This window comes from Equus asinus, chromosome 12, assembly GCF_041296235.1.
Source record: "Equus asinus isolate D_3611 breed Donkey chromosome 12, EquAss-T2T_v2, whole genome shotgun sequence".
Taxonomy (NCBI): Eukaryota; Metazoa; Chordata; class Mammalia; order Perissodactyla; family Equidae; genus Equus; species Equus asinus.
The window spans coordinates 83,896,511-83,912,427 of record NC_091801.1 but is presented as its reverse complement, the minus strand read 5'-3'; the positions used below and the strand labels follow the sequence as shown (position 1 = coordinate 83,912,427).

Genomic DNA, 15,917 nt, shown 5'->3' with positions numbered 1-15,917 from the left:
TTCCATCCAGCCATCTATCCATCCGTCTTCCAGATACTCCCAGCCCATAGGAGTAGGGGACACAGCGAGCTGGTGAGATCCTCATTTTCAATTCCATAAGCACCGTTACCAGGAACATAGTTCGTAGTGGCTGCTGTCCTGGGCAGAACCAGCACCAAAATCACACCATATCGCCATCACTACCATCATCTCCAGCTCCATTATCGTGACCATTACTACAATCACCACCTCCATCACCATCATCTCCATCACCACCACCACCATCACCACCATCACCATCATCACTGTCACCACCACCGTTATCACCATCACTACCACTGTCATAACCGCCACCACCAACATCACCCCCGTCATAACCACCATCACCACCATCACTACCACTGCCAAGATATCCAGCTCCAGCTTCGTCCACGAAACCGTCACCATCACCTTTGGCCACACGCGTTCCTGCCTATCGCGGTGACCACCACCGTCAGCAGCCCCACACCTCTCCCCAGGGCAGGGTGGTGCTGCTGACAGTAGACAGAAGGCAGCAGGGAAAGCGGTGTCAGCTTCACTGGTATCTGGAGGACGGCACTTGTACAAAGAAGCAAAGACAATCGAAGGAACAAAGTCCAGGAAGATCTTTCTGGTGGCCAGGCCAACTCTAGACTCCACAGGAAAGGAGTGGCTTCTGATGGTGGGAACTGATACGGACATGCCACTGCTGCCCTTGGGTAGCCTCCCCATTGAGAGGAGGGTCCAGGAAGGAGGGTCAGGAGAGCTGGGTTCAGGCGCAGTCACACCCTTCCTACCTGTGGGACACTGGCAGCAGCGCTTAGCCACCTGGAGTATTGGGTTCCTCATCCGTAGATAGCATCACCATCCCTGCCTTGCCCAGTGTCAAGAGCTGTCTGAACAACTGCGTGAATACAGAGGGAACCTGCAGAGGCCCCCACCCTGGCTCTGCACACCTCATGGCCCCTGGCCCAAAGCACTGCCCAGCAGCGCTCACTGCAAGAGGGTGATGGAGGGCAGACCCAGGCAGGGCCCAAGGGTTTTGACGAAGCTTATGGGAACATCCCTGGCAGCCTTCTTGTGCTGAGAGCGAGGGAGCAGACAACACTACCTGTGACTAGTCCCATACCAGACGGTCACGGAGCATTGAAGAGCTGTGAACGTGGGGCCCAGGCAGGACACAGGGTGTGGCCTCTCCTGAAATGACACAGCTTTCCTGGAGGGAGAGATTGGGATGGAGGAGAAACTGGAGTCTGGTCACAGGCTGACCCTGACCTGGTCACCCTCTGAGCTCTGACCCTGGTCACACGCTGAACCCTGACCCTGGTCACACCCTGAGTCCTGACCCTGCTCACACTCTGAGCCCTGACCCTGGTCACACTCTGAGCCCTGACCCTGGTCACACTCTGAGCCCTGACCCTGGTCACACGCTGAACCCTGACCCTGGTCACACTCTGAGCCCTGACCTTGGTCACACGCTGAACCCTGACCCTGGTCACACACTGAGCCCTGACCCTGCTCACACTCTGAGCCCTGACCCTGGTCACACTCTGAGCTCTGACCCTGGTCACACTCTGAGCCCTGACCCTGCTCACACTCTGAGCCCTGACCTTGTCACACTCCGATCCCTCATCCCAGTCACACTTTGCTCCCTGACCCTGGTCACATGCTGATCCCTGACCCGCTCACATGTTCAGTCCTGACACTAGCAGTTCCCATTGTCTGAGTAGTTCCCCTCCCATGCAATAAATGTGAGACGTGGGTCAATCTTCTCTTTTTCTTTCAGTTTTTCTGCTTGAGTGGTGCTGGGTGTGAGCAGGGCAGAGGAGGTCAGGGAGCTGGAAGGACCCTGGCCTGGTCACTCCACAGGGATGGGGGTGAGCTCTTCGCAGAAGCGCAGCCCTCCAAACCCCGGCCAGTGCCCTGTGCTGCCTCGCCAGGAGGGTTGCTGGGGGCTCCAGACTTCCTCCGTCTCGGCCTGCTGTTCCCGGGGGCTCTCCCAGCTTCCTCCTGTAACAGCGGGAGGAGGGGAAGCCAGCACAGGCCACAGCCCTCATCTGAATCTCCGGGCCAGGTGGGTTTGGAACCCAGGACCTCTCCCGGTTGAGAGAGCTGGTACGGGGCGTGTGTAAGATTTCACTGAAGATCCCAGGAGGCCCTACTAAGACGCGTCTCTGTGCATTTCGTGGTCCAAATGAACCAGAACCTCAGTTCGGGTCAGGTTTTGCTGCCAAATCTCACCAAAAATTTTTGGCTTTTTAGAAAGTGTTCAGAACTGTGGCTCAAACACCGTGCACCCATTGTAAAGCGCTGGTTGCTGGGCGCCTGCCACAGGGCCCGTGGGGGCTCTGTCCCACCTTCTCTCGGCTCCTGCAACCACACGCCCTCTCTGTTGTCCACTCACATGGGGTCACTTGTGGTCACTTGCAGTCACTCCGCCCCTCCAGCCGTGCATGACCACCTGTGGTCACTCTCTATTCCTGTGGTCACTTGCAGTCACTCCGCCCCTCGCAGCCATGCACCGTCACCGGGGGTCCCTCTCTATTTCTTGTGGTCACTCGTGATCACCCGCAGTCACTGTGGTCCTCACCCAGCCAATTTCCATCCCATCTCCACCCGATGAAGACTCTGGGGCCATCAGGGACACATCCACACCCGCGAGATGCCCACGAGCTGTGCCCTGAGTGTGGATTTCCCAACAATGGGCAAGGCCGCTTGGGAACCCCAAGACAGGCAGTCACCCCACTTTTCCACTTGGCTTAGCATTGCTTTCATTTTGAATGACTTGGTTGGGGGGCCATAATCTTGGGGTGCTGGGACTCCAATGGCCCACCTGCACACTCCCTCTCTCAGGACCCCACAGGGTCACCCGGCTGCCTGAGACCCTGGGGAGCTCCGCTGTGGGGCACATGCTGCAGAGGGGACCTTCCCAGCCTCACAGCTCCCAGCCGGGCTCCCTGTGGAGGCTCAGGCTGCCCCCTGCTGGACACATGGAGAAGAGGCCAGACGCAGAACTTCAGTTTACGTTGGTATCTCAAAGCTCCTGCTCAGAAACCAGACAGGGGCCCTGGGCCCAGAGATGGGAGCAACAGAGGAAGTGAGGGTCCACCAAGGTCGGCCAGCAGGAGGGGGAACCGCAAGGCCCTTGCATTTCTTTCTACAGTCTCAGGATGTTTTTAAAAAGCACCATTTGTTGCTTTTGTCTCTCCTGCAATGAGTGAATGTACAGGAAAGTCAAATGCATCCCCCCATGAGTCTGAGTGTCCTGGGGGGGGGGGGGGGTGCGGGGCAGGGGAGAACCAGCATGGAGGCTCCCCATCAGGTCCCCTGGAAGCCCCCTTGGGGGATGAGATGCCTGGGGGCCGCATGACTGCTGGCCTGGGGGCCACGGCCCACAGAGTCCACTCCTGACACCCTGACACCCAGGCAGAGCTGACGGCTGGGGAGGAGCCGTGGTGCCTACCAGGCATCCCCCAGCCCTCCCTGACGCTGGCTGGGGGACTAAGACTGGTCAGTGAAGCCCACCCCCAGACCAACGGGGCCACGGATTGGGAACTGCACAGAGAAAGGCCACACACATAGGACATGGTTTTTTAATTCTTTTTATTGAAGAAAAGAAAAGGAGAGAAAAAATAGATTCCCCACCCTGCTTCTTCCTGGAGTGGGCTTCTAGTCCCGCCCCCGAGGGCGGTGCAAGTGAGAGGGCTGTGCTCTCGCCCGGGCTGGGGAGGGGCCCCGGGCCCTGGAGGGGTGGGGGTTGGCTGCTTCCGGAGGGGTGGGGGTGTCTAAAAAACGGTGCCGGGCCCGCTGGGCCAAGCAGGCTGGTCCTCTGTCGCAGCAGCTCAGGCGGACGTCCAGGGATGCTGTCCGCGCCAGTCTGGCTGCTGGCCGCGCCTGCCCGCTCGCCCGCCCGCCCGCCGGGGCTGGGCTTGAGGAGGGCAGAGTCTGAGGCACCTTCTGGCCTCTGGAGCCCTGTGCCCGCCTGGGCCGCCGCCACCTCCTGTCCTGTCTGGCTCTGGTCCCAGCACTGCGGGCCTCTGCCTGGCCGCCGTCCGAGCGCCCTGAGGCTGGGGCGCGGGCCTGGCCCGCCGCCCGCGAGCGTGTCTGTGCCCGTCCTGCGGCAGGAGCGGGCAGAGCAGCATCCCTCCTCCGTGGCCCGGTGCGTGGCCGCCACCCACCCGCTCAGACCTCAGTCTGGAGGTCGATGATGTCCTGGCCCACCAGCGGGATCGTGGCGCCCGACTTCTCCCACTCCACGTTCCGCAGCTCCAGTGGGGTCGGCGGCAGGGGCTCCAGCTCCTTCTTCACCCACGCGGGCGTCCCATGGGCTTTCCGAAGGCTCTCCCAGGGCCGCTTGTTGGGCGTCTGCTGCTTTTCTGGCTGCTGGCCAGCGGCGGTGAGGGGGTGGGGGCCCAGATGGAGAGACAGAGCAAGAACACATGGGGAGGGGAGAGAACGATGCAGACAAGAATCAAAACGGTGAGGAAGGGAGCGGAAGGAAAGGAGGAGTGGGGCAATAAGGAGAGGCCAGCACAGAAGCACGGGAGCAGAGCTTTTCCCAGACTGCACAAGTGTGCGGCCCCCACCAGTGCGTCACCGCCTGGGGACGGCTTGCAGAGGAGGGCAGCCTGGAGGCCCCTGCCTGCTCGGCACCCCTCGTTTGGCTTGGCTGTTACCCTTCTCCGGAGGGCAGCCTGTGCAGGCTGACTCAGCCCCAGCTGCACCCCAGTATGCTGCCTACCCTTCCAGACCGGGCCCCTGGGACACACCCATCTGCCTGTCCTGTCCCTCCAAGGTCTAGCATGGCCTCGGTCAGGCCAGGCCTTGGGAAAGACTGAGCAAATGAATGAACATGTGGATGAAGTTGGAGAAAAGGAAGCAGGGAGAAGGCAACCTTACCTAAGGGCTCCCCCTCCGCCCGCCCCGTGGCCCCGCCCTTCGCCCCACCCACAGCCCACAGCTCCCGCAGCCCTGCCCCTCGGCTCCGCCCCCTCTCCCCGCCCCAGCTCCTAGGACCCGCCCCTCCCCGCCCACAGCCCCCGCGACTGTCCACAACTCTCCAGCCCCACCCCCAGCTCCCCGGCCCCGCCCCCAGATGTCGTGGCCCCGCCCATAGCTCTCGCCGGCCCTGCCCCTCGGCCCCGCCCTCTCTCCCCAGCCACAGCTCCCAGGCCCCGCCCCCTCCACCCACAGCCCCCGCGGCCACGCCCACAGCTCCCGCGATTGTCCATAGCTCCCCAGCCCCGCCCCCAGCTCTCGCGGCCCCGCCCCTTTGCCCCGCCCTCTCTCCCCAGCCGCAGCTCCCAGGCCCCGCCCCCCTCCGCCCACAGCCCCCGCGATTGGCCATAGCTCCCCAGCCCCGCCCCCAGCTCTCGCGGCCCCGCCCCTTTGCCCCGCCCTCTCTCCCCAGCCACAGCTCCCAGGCCCCGCCCCCCTCCGCCCACAGCCCCCGCGATTGGCCATAGCTCCCCAGCCCCGTCCCCAGCTCTCGCGGCCCGTCCATAGCCCTCGCGGCCCTGCCCCTCGGCCCCGCCCTCTCTCCCCAGCCACAGCTCCCAGGGCCCGCCCCCCTCCGCCCACAGCCCTCGCGGCCCCGCCCTCTCCCCACCCCCTCCCCACCCCCGGCTCCCCGGCCCCGCCCCGCCCTCCAGACCTTGCTCTCCGGGCCCAGCGGCTCCTTGTCCTTCTCTGCGTGCTGCAACTTCCGGTTCAGGTCCTGGAACATGTCCTGGTGCCGCTTGCGCGTGTGCATGATTTTCTGAAGGGGGAGGAGGGACAGCGAGTCTTGAGCCAGGAGCAGGGCTGCCTGCGCTCGTGGCCTCCGGGCCAGGGCGGGGTCCTCCTCAGCCCCCTCCCTGCCTGTTGGAAGGGCCTGAGCTGGGGGCCCAGGTGCTCTGGGGAAGGGACACGAGGACCCACCTCAAAGTCCAGTTCTGCGTACCGCGATTTCCGCCTCTGTGGGGAGAAGGAGTTTGCGCCCATTTGCAACCAGTTCCCTTGACTCCCCCAGACCACCAGTCCAGGCTCTCCTCACCTGAGGACCGGGGAGACTGAGGACCCCTCACCCCATGCCTGCCGGGGGGCCCAGCCAAGCCCTGCGGGACACGGCTCTGGTGCCCTCGAGCTGTGGTTCTCTGTGCCCTGAGACAATGGGGGTGTAGCTGGGGGCTCTAGGGGAAGAGGCTGGGCAGAAGGCAGGGCCAGCTCAAGTGCAGCTGGGTGAGTCCAGGCTGTGGGCCCCTGAGCCCCTCTGCAACAGGTGAGACCACCACTGCAGGGTCGTGGTTTGTGGTTTGCTATCAGGAGCGCCCGAGAGGGCCCGGGGAGTATGGCTGGAGAGCAGATAGAGGCGGCTCCCTCGCAGAGTGGGGACCCCTGGGTCCTAGGACAGACTCTGCCCCTCCTAGCCATGCAGGTGGGTGCGCAGGGGCAAGAAGGCAAAGCCCTCCCACACAGGTCTCAGTCTCCCCTCTTGCCAAGGGGACACTTGCAGCAGAGGTGAGCCAGGGTGCTGGCATTCCTACGCTGGCTGCCAGCCCCACCTGTGGAGCCACAGCCCCAACCATGGGCCCACCATGCGCCCTGCCCCGCCGCCTGGGCCCTCACCTCCAGGGAGCTCACGGACAAGGTGGAGACATTCTCGTTCCTGGTCCCAGTCCCGGCACTGGGCCCTGGGTGGGCGGCGGCCTCTCCGGGCTCCCCCAGGCTGGGGGGCGCCGGCTCCAGGGTGGGCGGTGGGGGCAGAGGCTGCTGGGGGGGTGGGGGTGGCGGGGGCGGTGGTGGGGGCTGGGCGGGGGGCGCCTCAGGGGGCTGGCGGGAGGGCGGGCTGCGGGCGGGAAGTCCGGCCTCAGGGGCCATGTTGAGGTGGATGAGGCGCGTCTGGGGCATCTGGTCGATGTGGATGCTGTACTTGGGCTCCTCCTGGGGCTTGGGCCGCAGCGTGGCCGTGGCCGTGGGCAAGATCACGTAGCTCGTGTCCAGGGCCTTCTCCTGGGCCCGGCTCAGCTCCGAGTCCAGCTTCTTGAAGATGTCCCCGTCGCCGATGAAGGACTTGGGCGCCCTGTCCTTCTTGAGGGTCAGCGAGTGGTTGGGGAAGTCGGGCAGGGGGCCGCCCGGGCAGCGGGGCGAGCCGTGCAGGTGGAGCTTGGACACGTTGGCCGGCAGGCTGTTGAAGTTGGGGGGCGGCGCCTTGGCGTGGGCCAGCTTCCGCTTCTCCTCCTCCGGCAGCGACGGCCGCTTGAGCGTGCCTGTGATGGTGGCTGTGCGGCAGGCCGCGATGTCCTTGTTCAGCACTGTGGGGACAGGCGAGGGCGTCAGGACGGCCCGGAGCCGGGGGAGCCACCAGGTCCCGCGTGGCCCCACCTGCTGGGTGATCTCAGGCACACCCCATTGTGTCTGCTGTGGCACCGGGGGTTCCTTTGCCCTTTCACACAAGGCTGGCACGCAGGAGTGCCTCTCTGTCCTCCTCTGCAAGGGGACAGGTGACCTCCACCCACGCACTGCCCTTCCCAGCAGCTGCCAAGGGCCAGTGCGGGGACATAGCTCCTCGCTGTGGGCAGGACAACCTGTTCCTGGGGGGCCAGCACCCTGTCTGCTTAGCCACCCCTCTCGTCTGTTCAGCTGAGTGAGGACCAGGCCGCCCTGACCTCTGACCCCTCACTCGGGGCCCATCCTCAGGAAACCTGTTCTGCCTGCAGGCTCTCCCTGAGCTGGCCTGGTGCGGGGGCTCCCACGCCATACCCCTGCCCAGCTCCCAGACACCAGCGCTCGCCACTTGCTCCCTGCAGCCACCTGTCAGCACACAGCCCCCAAGCAGCACATGCCAGCGGCCACCCGCCCTCCCCTGGTCCTCCCCACCACCCGCTCCTGACAGCCGCAGGTCCCAGGCCCTTCTCTCCAGCCCTTGGACGTCCACTCCCTGCCCCATTCCACGCGGCCCAACAGGGGACTGCCATTTTCCTTGGGCAGCAGGTGGGCAGGATCAGTGGGGCATGAGCAGGGTCAGGAAAGGCCCCCTCCCTCACTGCCTCTCCCCTGCACGTCACTCCCATCGAGGTCTCCCAGTCCGCCTCAGAGCCAGAGTCTAGCCGTGGACCAGGCTGTGCACACCCCTGCATCAACCCAGCCGCAGGGGTCCCATGCACTCGTGGGGGTGCCCCCCCTGCTCCTTGCCTGCCTGGGCAGGTCACTGCTTCTCTGCACACTCAGCTCTTGGTTATATGTGTGACCCCCATCCCCGGCTGCCAGCCACTTGCTGCTCAAGAGGCCACAGGCCAGGCTGGGCCATGTGACCAACAAGGAAGGAACCAGAGGCTCACAGAGGCCAGTATGGCCCAAACAGGGCTGAGCCCAAGCCCCTAAGACCCCCCAAGTGTTGGAGTCACCTCCCAGGGAGGTTGACTAGAGCACATGAGATTAAGAGGGGCCAGGAAGGATGTTCTGTTTACTTCCTGCCTAGCCCAAGCCAGAGGTTACCTCCTCCAGGAAGTCCTCCTGGGGTTCACCTGGCAGCAGCTGACATTTCCCACCAGGGCTGTCCCAGCCCCTCCCCGATGGCTATCTCTAAGAGAAAACGCTCCTTAAATATCTGACAGGCCAGAAGACTGGTTGGGCCTCCCCAGTCCAGAAAGACACTGCCTGCCACTTCCCCAGGCACTTGGCTCACAGAACTATGACACTTGGGGGGGCTTCCTTTTATTGGACGATTGATTGCCTTTTTGCACTTGCTCCCAGGAAGCCCATGGCGAATCCAGGGCTCAGCTTTGGGTTCTTCTCCCTGCTTTCCTCCTGCTCCCATTGACGTTCCCCACCCGTCCTCCACATTGAACTAACGATGAAGAAATGAAGGCAACACAGAACACAGGCCCTTGAGGGAGGGCAGGCAGGGGTGAGGGGGTGGGGGACTGCAGGGTGGAGGCTGGGTGGGGAGCGGGGCAGCTGCAGGTCTCACATGGAGCTTGCCCAGCCTCGCTGCTGCTCCCAGGAGGCTGGAGGGCCAAGATAGAAGGGCGTGTGGGTGCTGAGAATCAGGGGCACGAGGAGAGAGCAGAGGGCCAGGGCGGCCCCGGGGGCGCTGAGAGCTCCAGCAGCATTGGGCAGCCCGCAGCCGCCGAGCCCGAGCTCCAGGACAGTTTTCCAGAGGCTTCTGCTCATGCCCCACCAACCCTGCCTGCAGCCTCCAGGGAGCAGGGGCTATGGGCAGGCGCGGAGGCGGCCCAGGCCCTGATGGGGGCACTCGTCCCCACCTCCTGGCTCAGACCAGGGCTCCAGGGCCGCGGTGGGGGCTGTGGGGGGAAGGGGCGGGATGAAGACAGCCGAATGAACAGACAGATGCATGGAGAAAAGAGAAACAAGAAGCAGGCCCAGGCAAGGCCCCCTGTGGCTCTCACCTGTCAGGCGCTCACCTGATCTACAGGCCAGATCCACGTCCTTCTCGAAGTCGGTCTGCAAGACAGAGAGGCGGGGCGAAGGCCCGTGGGCGAGGGGCGGGCGGGTGCCGCCTGCGGGCAGGGGGAGGGCCAGGCTGGAGCTGCAGCCGCACCTTGGAGGGCATGTGCGTGCGCACGTGTGTGTGTGCGTGCTGACGGCTAAGGGGGTCCATGTGCCCAAGGACACCCGTGTCTGCTGCGCTCACATGAAGCGATTCCCAGACGGGCGGCTGCGCCTCTGCGCGCTCTTCCCGTGTGTGCGCGTGCGTGTAGCTGTGTGTGCACATGTGTTTGCGTGCTTGCACACGAGAGCACGTCCTCCCTCTAAAGCATTCGTGGATTAGCTGGGGAGCAGGAAGCCAGTCCCACCACAGCTCGCTCACGCTCTTGCCCTCCGGCCTCAGTCTCCTCCGACCCCTGGCCCCTGACCTCGGTACAAGAGGTCTGTCCCTCCAACGGGGCAGGGCACACAGAGAGCCCAGGCCAGAGCCCCTGCTGCCCAGGCTGCGATCCGCCCACATGCCAGGCACGGGGTCCTGCCCCACGTCACCTCTTCAGTCCTCACCACAGCCCTGGGTATGCGGAAATGCAGGCCAGCGGCCAGGGAGAGGTGGGGTGGGGCTGGGACGCAGATGTCTGGTGCCAGGGTGGGACCAGCTGCCCTGCAGCAGTGGTGGAGCAGGCTAGGAGCTGGGAGATGGCAGGGCCGCCCTGGCCCTGCCCTCAGGGAGCTCGGCCAGCTGGGGAACAGGCGTGGGCCACCCAGGCTGGGCTGTGGGGCCCAGGGGAGGGCCGGGCCCTCAATCTCAAGCCTGGAGCCTCCTTCCCTGCAAACGCAGACATCGAGTCAGCTGGAAGACCACAAGGGCTTCCCCCAGAGGTCAGAGATCAGGCCAGGAGAAGTGTCAGGGGATCCAGGATCCAGCCTCCTCCTACAGCCTGCCCCTGCCCTCACCCCCAAGGATGCCAGCAGCCTCCCCGGGGTTGGCCACTGGCATCTGCTGAGGCCCTGCCTGTGACCCTCACAACCCCCAGGAGGTGGCCGGGCACCCAAAGGCTGAATGAGCACCTCCTGCCTGCCAGGCGCACTGTGCGCTGGGGGCACCCGGCGGTAGCAGATGCCGAACGACAGGGAGGAGAATTCACCCAGGGTGCTACTAGGGCCTGAACAGGCAGCCTGATGGGCCATCAGGGAGGGCCCCCTGGAGGAGGGGACATCCCAGTGCAAAGTGGGCAGCAGGAGCAGGCAGGGTGTGCAGGGCCTGCGGCCGGAGGGTGTGTGTGATGCTGGAGGACCAGGGGCTCAGGTCCTGAGAGGACCTGGTGGAGACAAGGCCACGACAGGTCCCGGGTGGAGGCCGAGCAAGCCAAGTTCCGTTCCCGGCCGAGCGTGAGGGCACTGAGAAGGCGGGGAAGGCGTGTGGAGAGGCGTGAGGTGAGGGCCGCCCCACGGCACTGCTGGTGCCAGGGTTGGGCATGGGGTGGCCGCCAGCCCCGCCCAGACTCCTCGACTCGACCCCGCCCACCCCAAACCCTAGACCAGGAGTTTCACCTTGGCGATCCTGTTTCCCCAACTTCAAACTGGGCTTGGACTTCCTCCTAATGGGGCTGCTGGGGGCTAGTGAAGCTTTGGGCAGAGGGATGACCGGAGACGCCTGGTGGGGGCACCAAGTGGGGGCCACGTGTGCCCCTGGCTCCAAGCCCTACCATGAGCTGGGCGTGGCCATTCTGGAAGGAGCCGCCCGAGTCCCCGTTGCCCTCCTCCTGGCGATCGACCACGCGGCACTTCACAGCATCCTGGACCTGGAGAGGGAGAGCAAAGGCATCGACGGGCAGCCCACGCCCACAGGCACAAGGCTGGGGAGGCGAGGGTGAGCTGGGTGCGGCCTCTCGGTGAGGGGCGGCTGCAGATTCACACAGGCCGAGGGCCGTGGGGCGGGCCCGGCCACCCTCTCCTCTCTGAGATGCTCCCTCACCCTCTGGGGCATGAAAACTCAGAGACGTGGAGCTCCGGCCGCTGAGGAATGCTGCCGGCCCTCCCGGCCAGAGCCCGTGGGTAAGAACCGACCATCGAGCTGGGAGGGTCACTTGTGTCCAGACTTGTCCTGAGTCACCCATGGCCTCCGCTCCGACTCTCGGGGGCAAGCCAAGGGCCCAGCCCCTGCCCCCTCGGGGGGACACCCAGCCTGAGCGTGCACAAGGCTCCTGGCGGGGAGAGCGTGTCCACAGGGAGCTGGGCGCCATGGTGCGCGAGGACAAGCTGTGTCATGGGCACAGCTTGCTCCCTCCAGGGGAACTTCACCATTGTGGCCCCAGACTCTTCAGAATGGATGGTGATGATGGCTCCGCGCATGAGGAGCCACTGAGCAGCCAGCACAGAGCCTATTAACAGGGAGGAGCCGTTGGAGGAGGAGAGACCTGCTTATCCAGGGAGGCATCTGCCAGTACCATGGCCACCTAGGGGTGCTCTCTGGGCCCTGGGGTGGCAGTGTGCAGAGTGCCCATCCATAGGGAGCTGTTGCTTAGGACCACAACGTGCAAACTGAATAAATGAATGTGCAGGGGCTGTGAAAGCACCGAAGACTTCCTGGAGGAGGTGTCCTGAAGCAATATATCCTGGCGCCCAGACAGCGACTCACCATGGAGCCATGGACCTGTCCCGGCTTACCCTGGCCACTGAGCTTATGCTGCGGGGAGGGGCTCAGCCAGTCTGTGCACCCTTCTCATCGTGCAACGGGGACACTGAGGTCCAGAGAGGGCTACAGACTTACCCAGGGCCACAGAGCGGGTCAGAGGCAAGGCCAGGGTCTTGCTGGCCTCGGAGCCATGGACACCAGCCAGCCCCTGGGCCCCCCTCCACTGCAGAAATGCCTCCTTCCATCCTGTGCTCCCTGACCTGCCCAGCCAACACTTGCTAAGTGCCTACTGTGTGCCCTGAGGGGGCAGGCCACAATCCAGGAGACGGCAGATGAGAAAGCAGTTTCTCTGCCAGCAGGAAAAGGAGCTGGGACTCCCAGAGCACCTGCCTCCTAGCTCCTCCTCCAGGAAGACGGCCTGGGCCAGCATCACCCGACTCTGCTCCCCCAGGAGCCCAGGCTCCGTCGGAGCAGATGAGGATCTTACTTGTCCACCTGCTAGAATGTTCCATGCCATAGGGCTGGCTGGGGCTGCCTGGTGTGGCCTCCCCAGCGCCCCCTGCAGCCCTCCCCACGGAGGCATGAGGATGGAGGCCCACGCCTGAGCTGGCCCAGACGGCAGGGCCCCTGCAGTATGGACCCCACACACGGGGCCTGATGGAGACATCTGACCCACGTGTCCTCTGCCCACCCAAAGCAGGGGCACATGTGTGGGATCTCCTCTGCCCTGCCCCCAGGTGCTGCCTTCCCGAGGGGGGCACCTGTCTCTCCTGGGGAGCCGGCTCGGCTGCAGACATCACTGCCTCCACCCCGGCACCAAGCCTCGCCCTGCGCCTCCCATTGTCAACCAGGCGGCCCTTCAGAAGCCACCTTCTGATGTTTTCCAACCCCCCTTCTCTCCTCGGTACACACAGCCGGGTCTGCCATCTCCTGGGCTCTTCAGTGTCAGCTCTTGCATTTTTAATTCCTACAGCTCCCTCTCCGTCCTCAGCACGTTCCTTTTGTGTTACCTGCTGTTCTTGTTTCACAGAAGCCAGGCGGCCGAGGGCCAAGAGGGTGACCCTAGAGCCCGGTCAGAGTGTGGCTCTGGGCTCAGACCCACCCATGGCGACAAGGTCCGTGCTGGCCGGAGCTGGCCCGTCTGGTGAGGGGCGTGGGCGTAAGTGTGCTGTGGGGCTGTCGTGCGAATCACCAACCCGAGTAAATCGGGGGCCAGGGCCTGGCGCATGTGGGTGCTGGGCCCTGTGAGCGAGCGCTTCTCTCCGCAGATGTCACGCGGGTCTGCGGAGTCTCTTCTTCCCGGCCTATGTCTGTGGCCCATGGCTGGTGGCGTTTGTGGCTCTGCCAGCACAGCCTCTCCTCCCGTCCTCAGGATTTGAGCACTGGACCCTCAGGAGCGACTGGGGCCGTTGCCACGTTAGCAACTTCCGGTCTCCATCCTCCTCCTTCCTTGTGGTCAGAGTCCCTGGAGAGGGGGACCCCGCAGGAATGAGCCGGGGGCCTCAGCTGACAGGGAGACGGGGTCAGCACGCGGGCTCCCCTCAATCGTTTCAGTATGACGTTCCCACCTTCAGATGTGCAGGGCCTCCCCAGGCCAGGGCCCAGTGTCCACTCCTGCAGAGCAATGCTCCAGGTGGGGGGCTGGGGGGCAGCACTGCCAGTTCAGTGGGGATCGAAGCTGCTGCCCAGGCGATGGATAACCAGGCGTCCACTCCGGGCCTCCCCTCAGCATCCCTGGGCCCTGGCGGCTGCGCTTCCACAAGTGCCCTGGGCTTCAGCGGCGTGCAGCAGCTGCTGCATGGCCCCACTGCCAGATGCACACGGGCTCCTGTGGGCCGGCCGAGTCCACGAGCACTTATGCACCCGCCTCCCAGCCTCCCAGGCTTTGATGCTGTCGCCTCCTGTGGTTTTCTTTATCCTTTCATATCTCGCTTTAAAACATCCCTTTGCCATCTTTCTAGGCATTTCCAGGGGAAGTGGAGCTGACCCCACACGTCTGCCCACCTGCTCCTGCCCCTTCAGCCTCCGCTGCCGTCCTGGCGCCAAAGCCAGTCCAGCCGGCGTCCCGCGCCCTCGGCTGCCCTGCTCTCCCTCACTGCTCTCCACACGGCCTTGAAGGAGGAGCCCACTCCGTCGACATCAAGAGGGCCACCTTTTCACATTGTGGTCCCTCTAAGATCCGGGCACACCACCGTAATCATGGCTACCAGCCAGGTGGTCGTTGGGATGGAGTCTGGTGAGGACCTTCTCCCGCCACCTTCTGGAGAGGTCCAGGAAACGCCAGAACGGGAATCTCAGCCGCCGTGAAAGCTGCGTCTCCAGCGGCTCTCCTTCCTGTAGGCCCCGGAGGACGGAGCCCCCACCCCGTCTGCTCCAGCCCGGGCGCAGGGCGTCCCCGGGAGGAAGCTGTTCTAACAACGGCTGACCGTTCTCGGGACCTTGGCTGCGTGCTGGACGCAAGTCTGACCCCTCGGGAGGGTCAGGGGCCATGGAAGTCGCACCCCCCTCTTCCCGGCCTCATCCAGACTCCTCCCGACAGAGGAGCCCAGCTCGGGCGGGCGCCTGCCCCGCCAGGCCGGCCCACCTCTCTCCGCAGGATGCAGTGCACCATCACGATGACGAAGCCCTCCAGCGAGTCGAAGACAGCGAAGAGGATCTGGAAGAGCGCGGAGCGGCGGTCGGTGACGGCGAGCACGGCCGACATCCAGGTCAGCGCCAGCAGCGGCAGCACCACGCAGGAGCTCCACAGCGAGGCCCTGCGGGTGGACGGGCGGCGGGCGGCAGGCATCAGGGCTGCCCCGGACCCTGGGGCCCAACCCCCGCGGCCCCAGCCCATCTCCCTCCCCGGCACCCGGGCTGCCCTTCCCACGTGGGCACAGCTCCCTGGGCTCCCCACCGCTCCCATCCTCTCCCTGGAGACCCTCTCTCCTGGGCAGCAGCGTCCTGCCAGCACCCCCACCCCTCAGCCCGAGGAGCTGGGGCTCAAGAGGGTGGTCCCGAGGGGCCAGACACGGCAGGGAGGGCGCTCTCCAGGAGACCCAGGCTCCTGACTGTCCAGGAAGCCACAGGGAGGGGAGGAGCCCCTGCTGGCTCCAGCTCCCGGGGCCCTCAGGCCCCCAGCCAGGGGTCCAGGGCCCAAACTGCAAGACGCCACGGAGGAGGGCACTGGGCCAGGCCTCTGAGCTCTGGACAGAGAGAGGGAGGGAGACAGAGAGGGACAGAGGGCTCAGGGAGGACCAGCAAGGGATCCTGCGAGGGAGGAGACAGGAGACAGGCCAGGCAAGGAGAGGACCAGGGCAGAGACAGACAGACACACAGACAGAGAGACCAACAGGTGCTCCTTCCTCTTGGCGGGCCCCGCTCTGCCCATCCCCAGGGGAAGAGCTGCCTCTGCCCTGCAGCCCTCACCCCCTCCTCCAGGAAGCCCTCCAGGAGCGCCCCTATAGTAGGCACTGCGCTGCACCACCGTGGGCTAAATGTGTGGCCACCCGGAGCCTGTCTCCTCATCTGTACTAAGGGGACACTGTGTCACCTCAAGGGGCTGTTGTGGGGACAGAGCGAGCACCAGCAGGGTGCCTGGTGCACAGCAGGTGTCTGAGAAATGCACCTAATCCCATCCTCACCACTACTAGGACTCTGGGGGCCACCATGGCCTGAGGACGACAGCTAGGGCAAGCTCCGCCCCAGGGGCCCGTAACTGCCTGCAGAGGCTCCGAGGGGCTGATGGGTCCCTGTCCCTGTGGCCAGGGAGGGGCTGGCGTCCCCTCCTCCCTCACAGCTCACCCTCCTCCTATGGATGTGGCAGAAGCAGGTGGGGCAGAAGTGACAGGAGAGCACGCAGTGGGGGTCACGGAAC

General features: G+C 64.7%; 1 protein-coding gene across 5 annotated transcripts in view; it reads right to left on the bottom strand.

Annotated features, from left to right (window-relative positions):
* Positions 1-3,587: 3,587 nt before the first annotated feature.
* The window catches only part of ADGRB1 (adhesion G protein-coupled receptor B1), a 90,602-nt gene continuing 78,272 nt past the window's right edge, over positions 3,588-15,917 (bottom strand). For 2 of the 5 annotated variants that reach the window (XM_070481744.1, XM_070481747.1), the window contains 7 exons: positions 14,646-14,817; positions 11,133-11,228; positions 9,387-9,441; positions 6,604-7,289; positions 5,917-5,952; positions 5,651-5,755; positions 3,588-4,380 (listed from right to left, as the gene is read on the bottom strand). In XM_070481744.1, coding sequence (XP_070337845.1) covers positions 4,180-4,380; positions 5,651-5,755; positions 5,917-5,952; positions 6,604-7,289; positions 9,387-9,441; positions 11,133-11,228; positions 14,646-14,817 — 1,351 coding nt within the window. In that variant the 3' untranslated portion in view covers positions 3,588-4,179. The remainder of the gene's footprint in view (positions 4,381-5,650; positions 5,756-5,916; positions 5,953-6,603; positions 7,290-9,386; positions 9,442-11,132; positions 11,229-14,645; positions 14,818-15,917) is intronic. The other 3 variants (XM_070481746.1, XM_070481745.1, XM_070481749.1) reach the window with 3 other exon arrangements.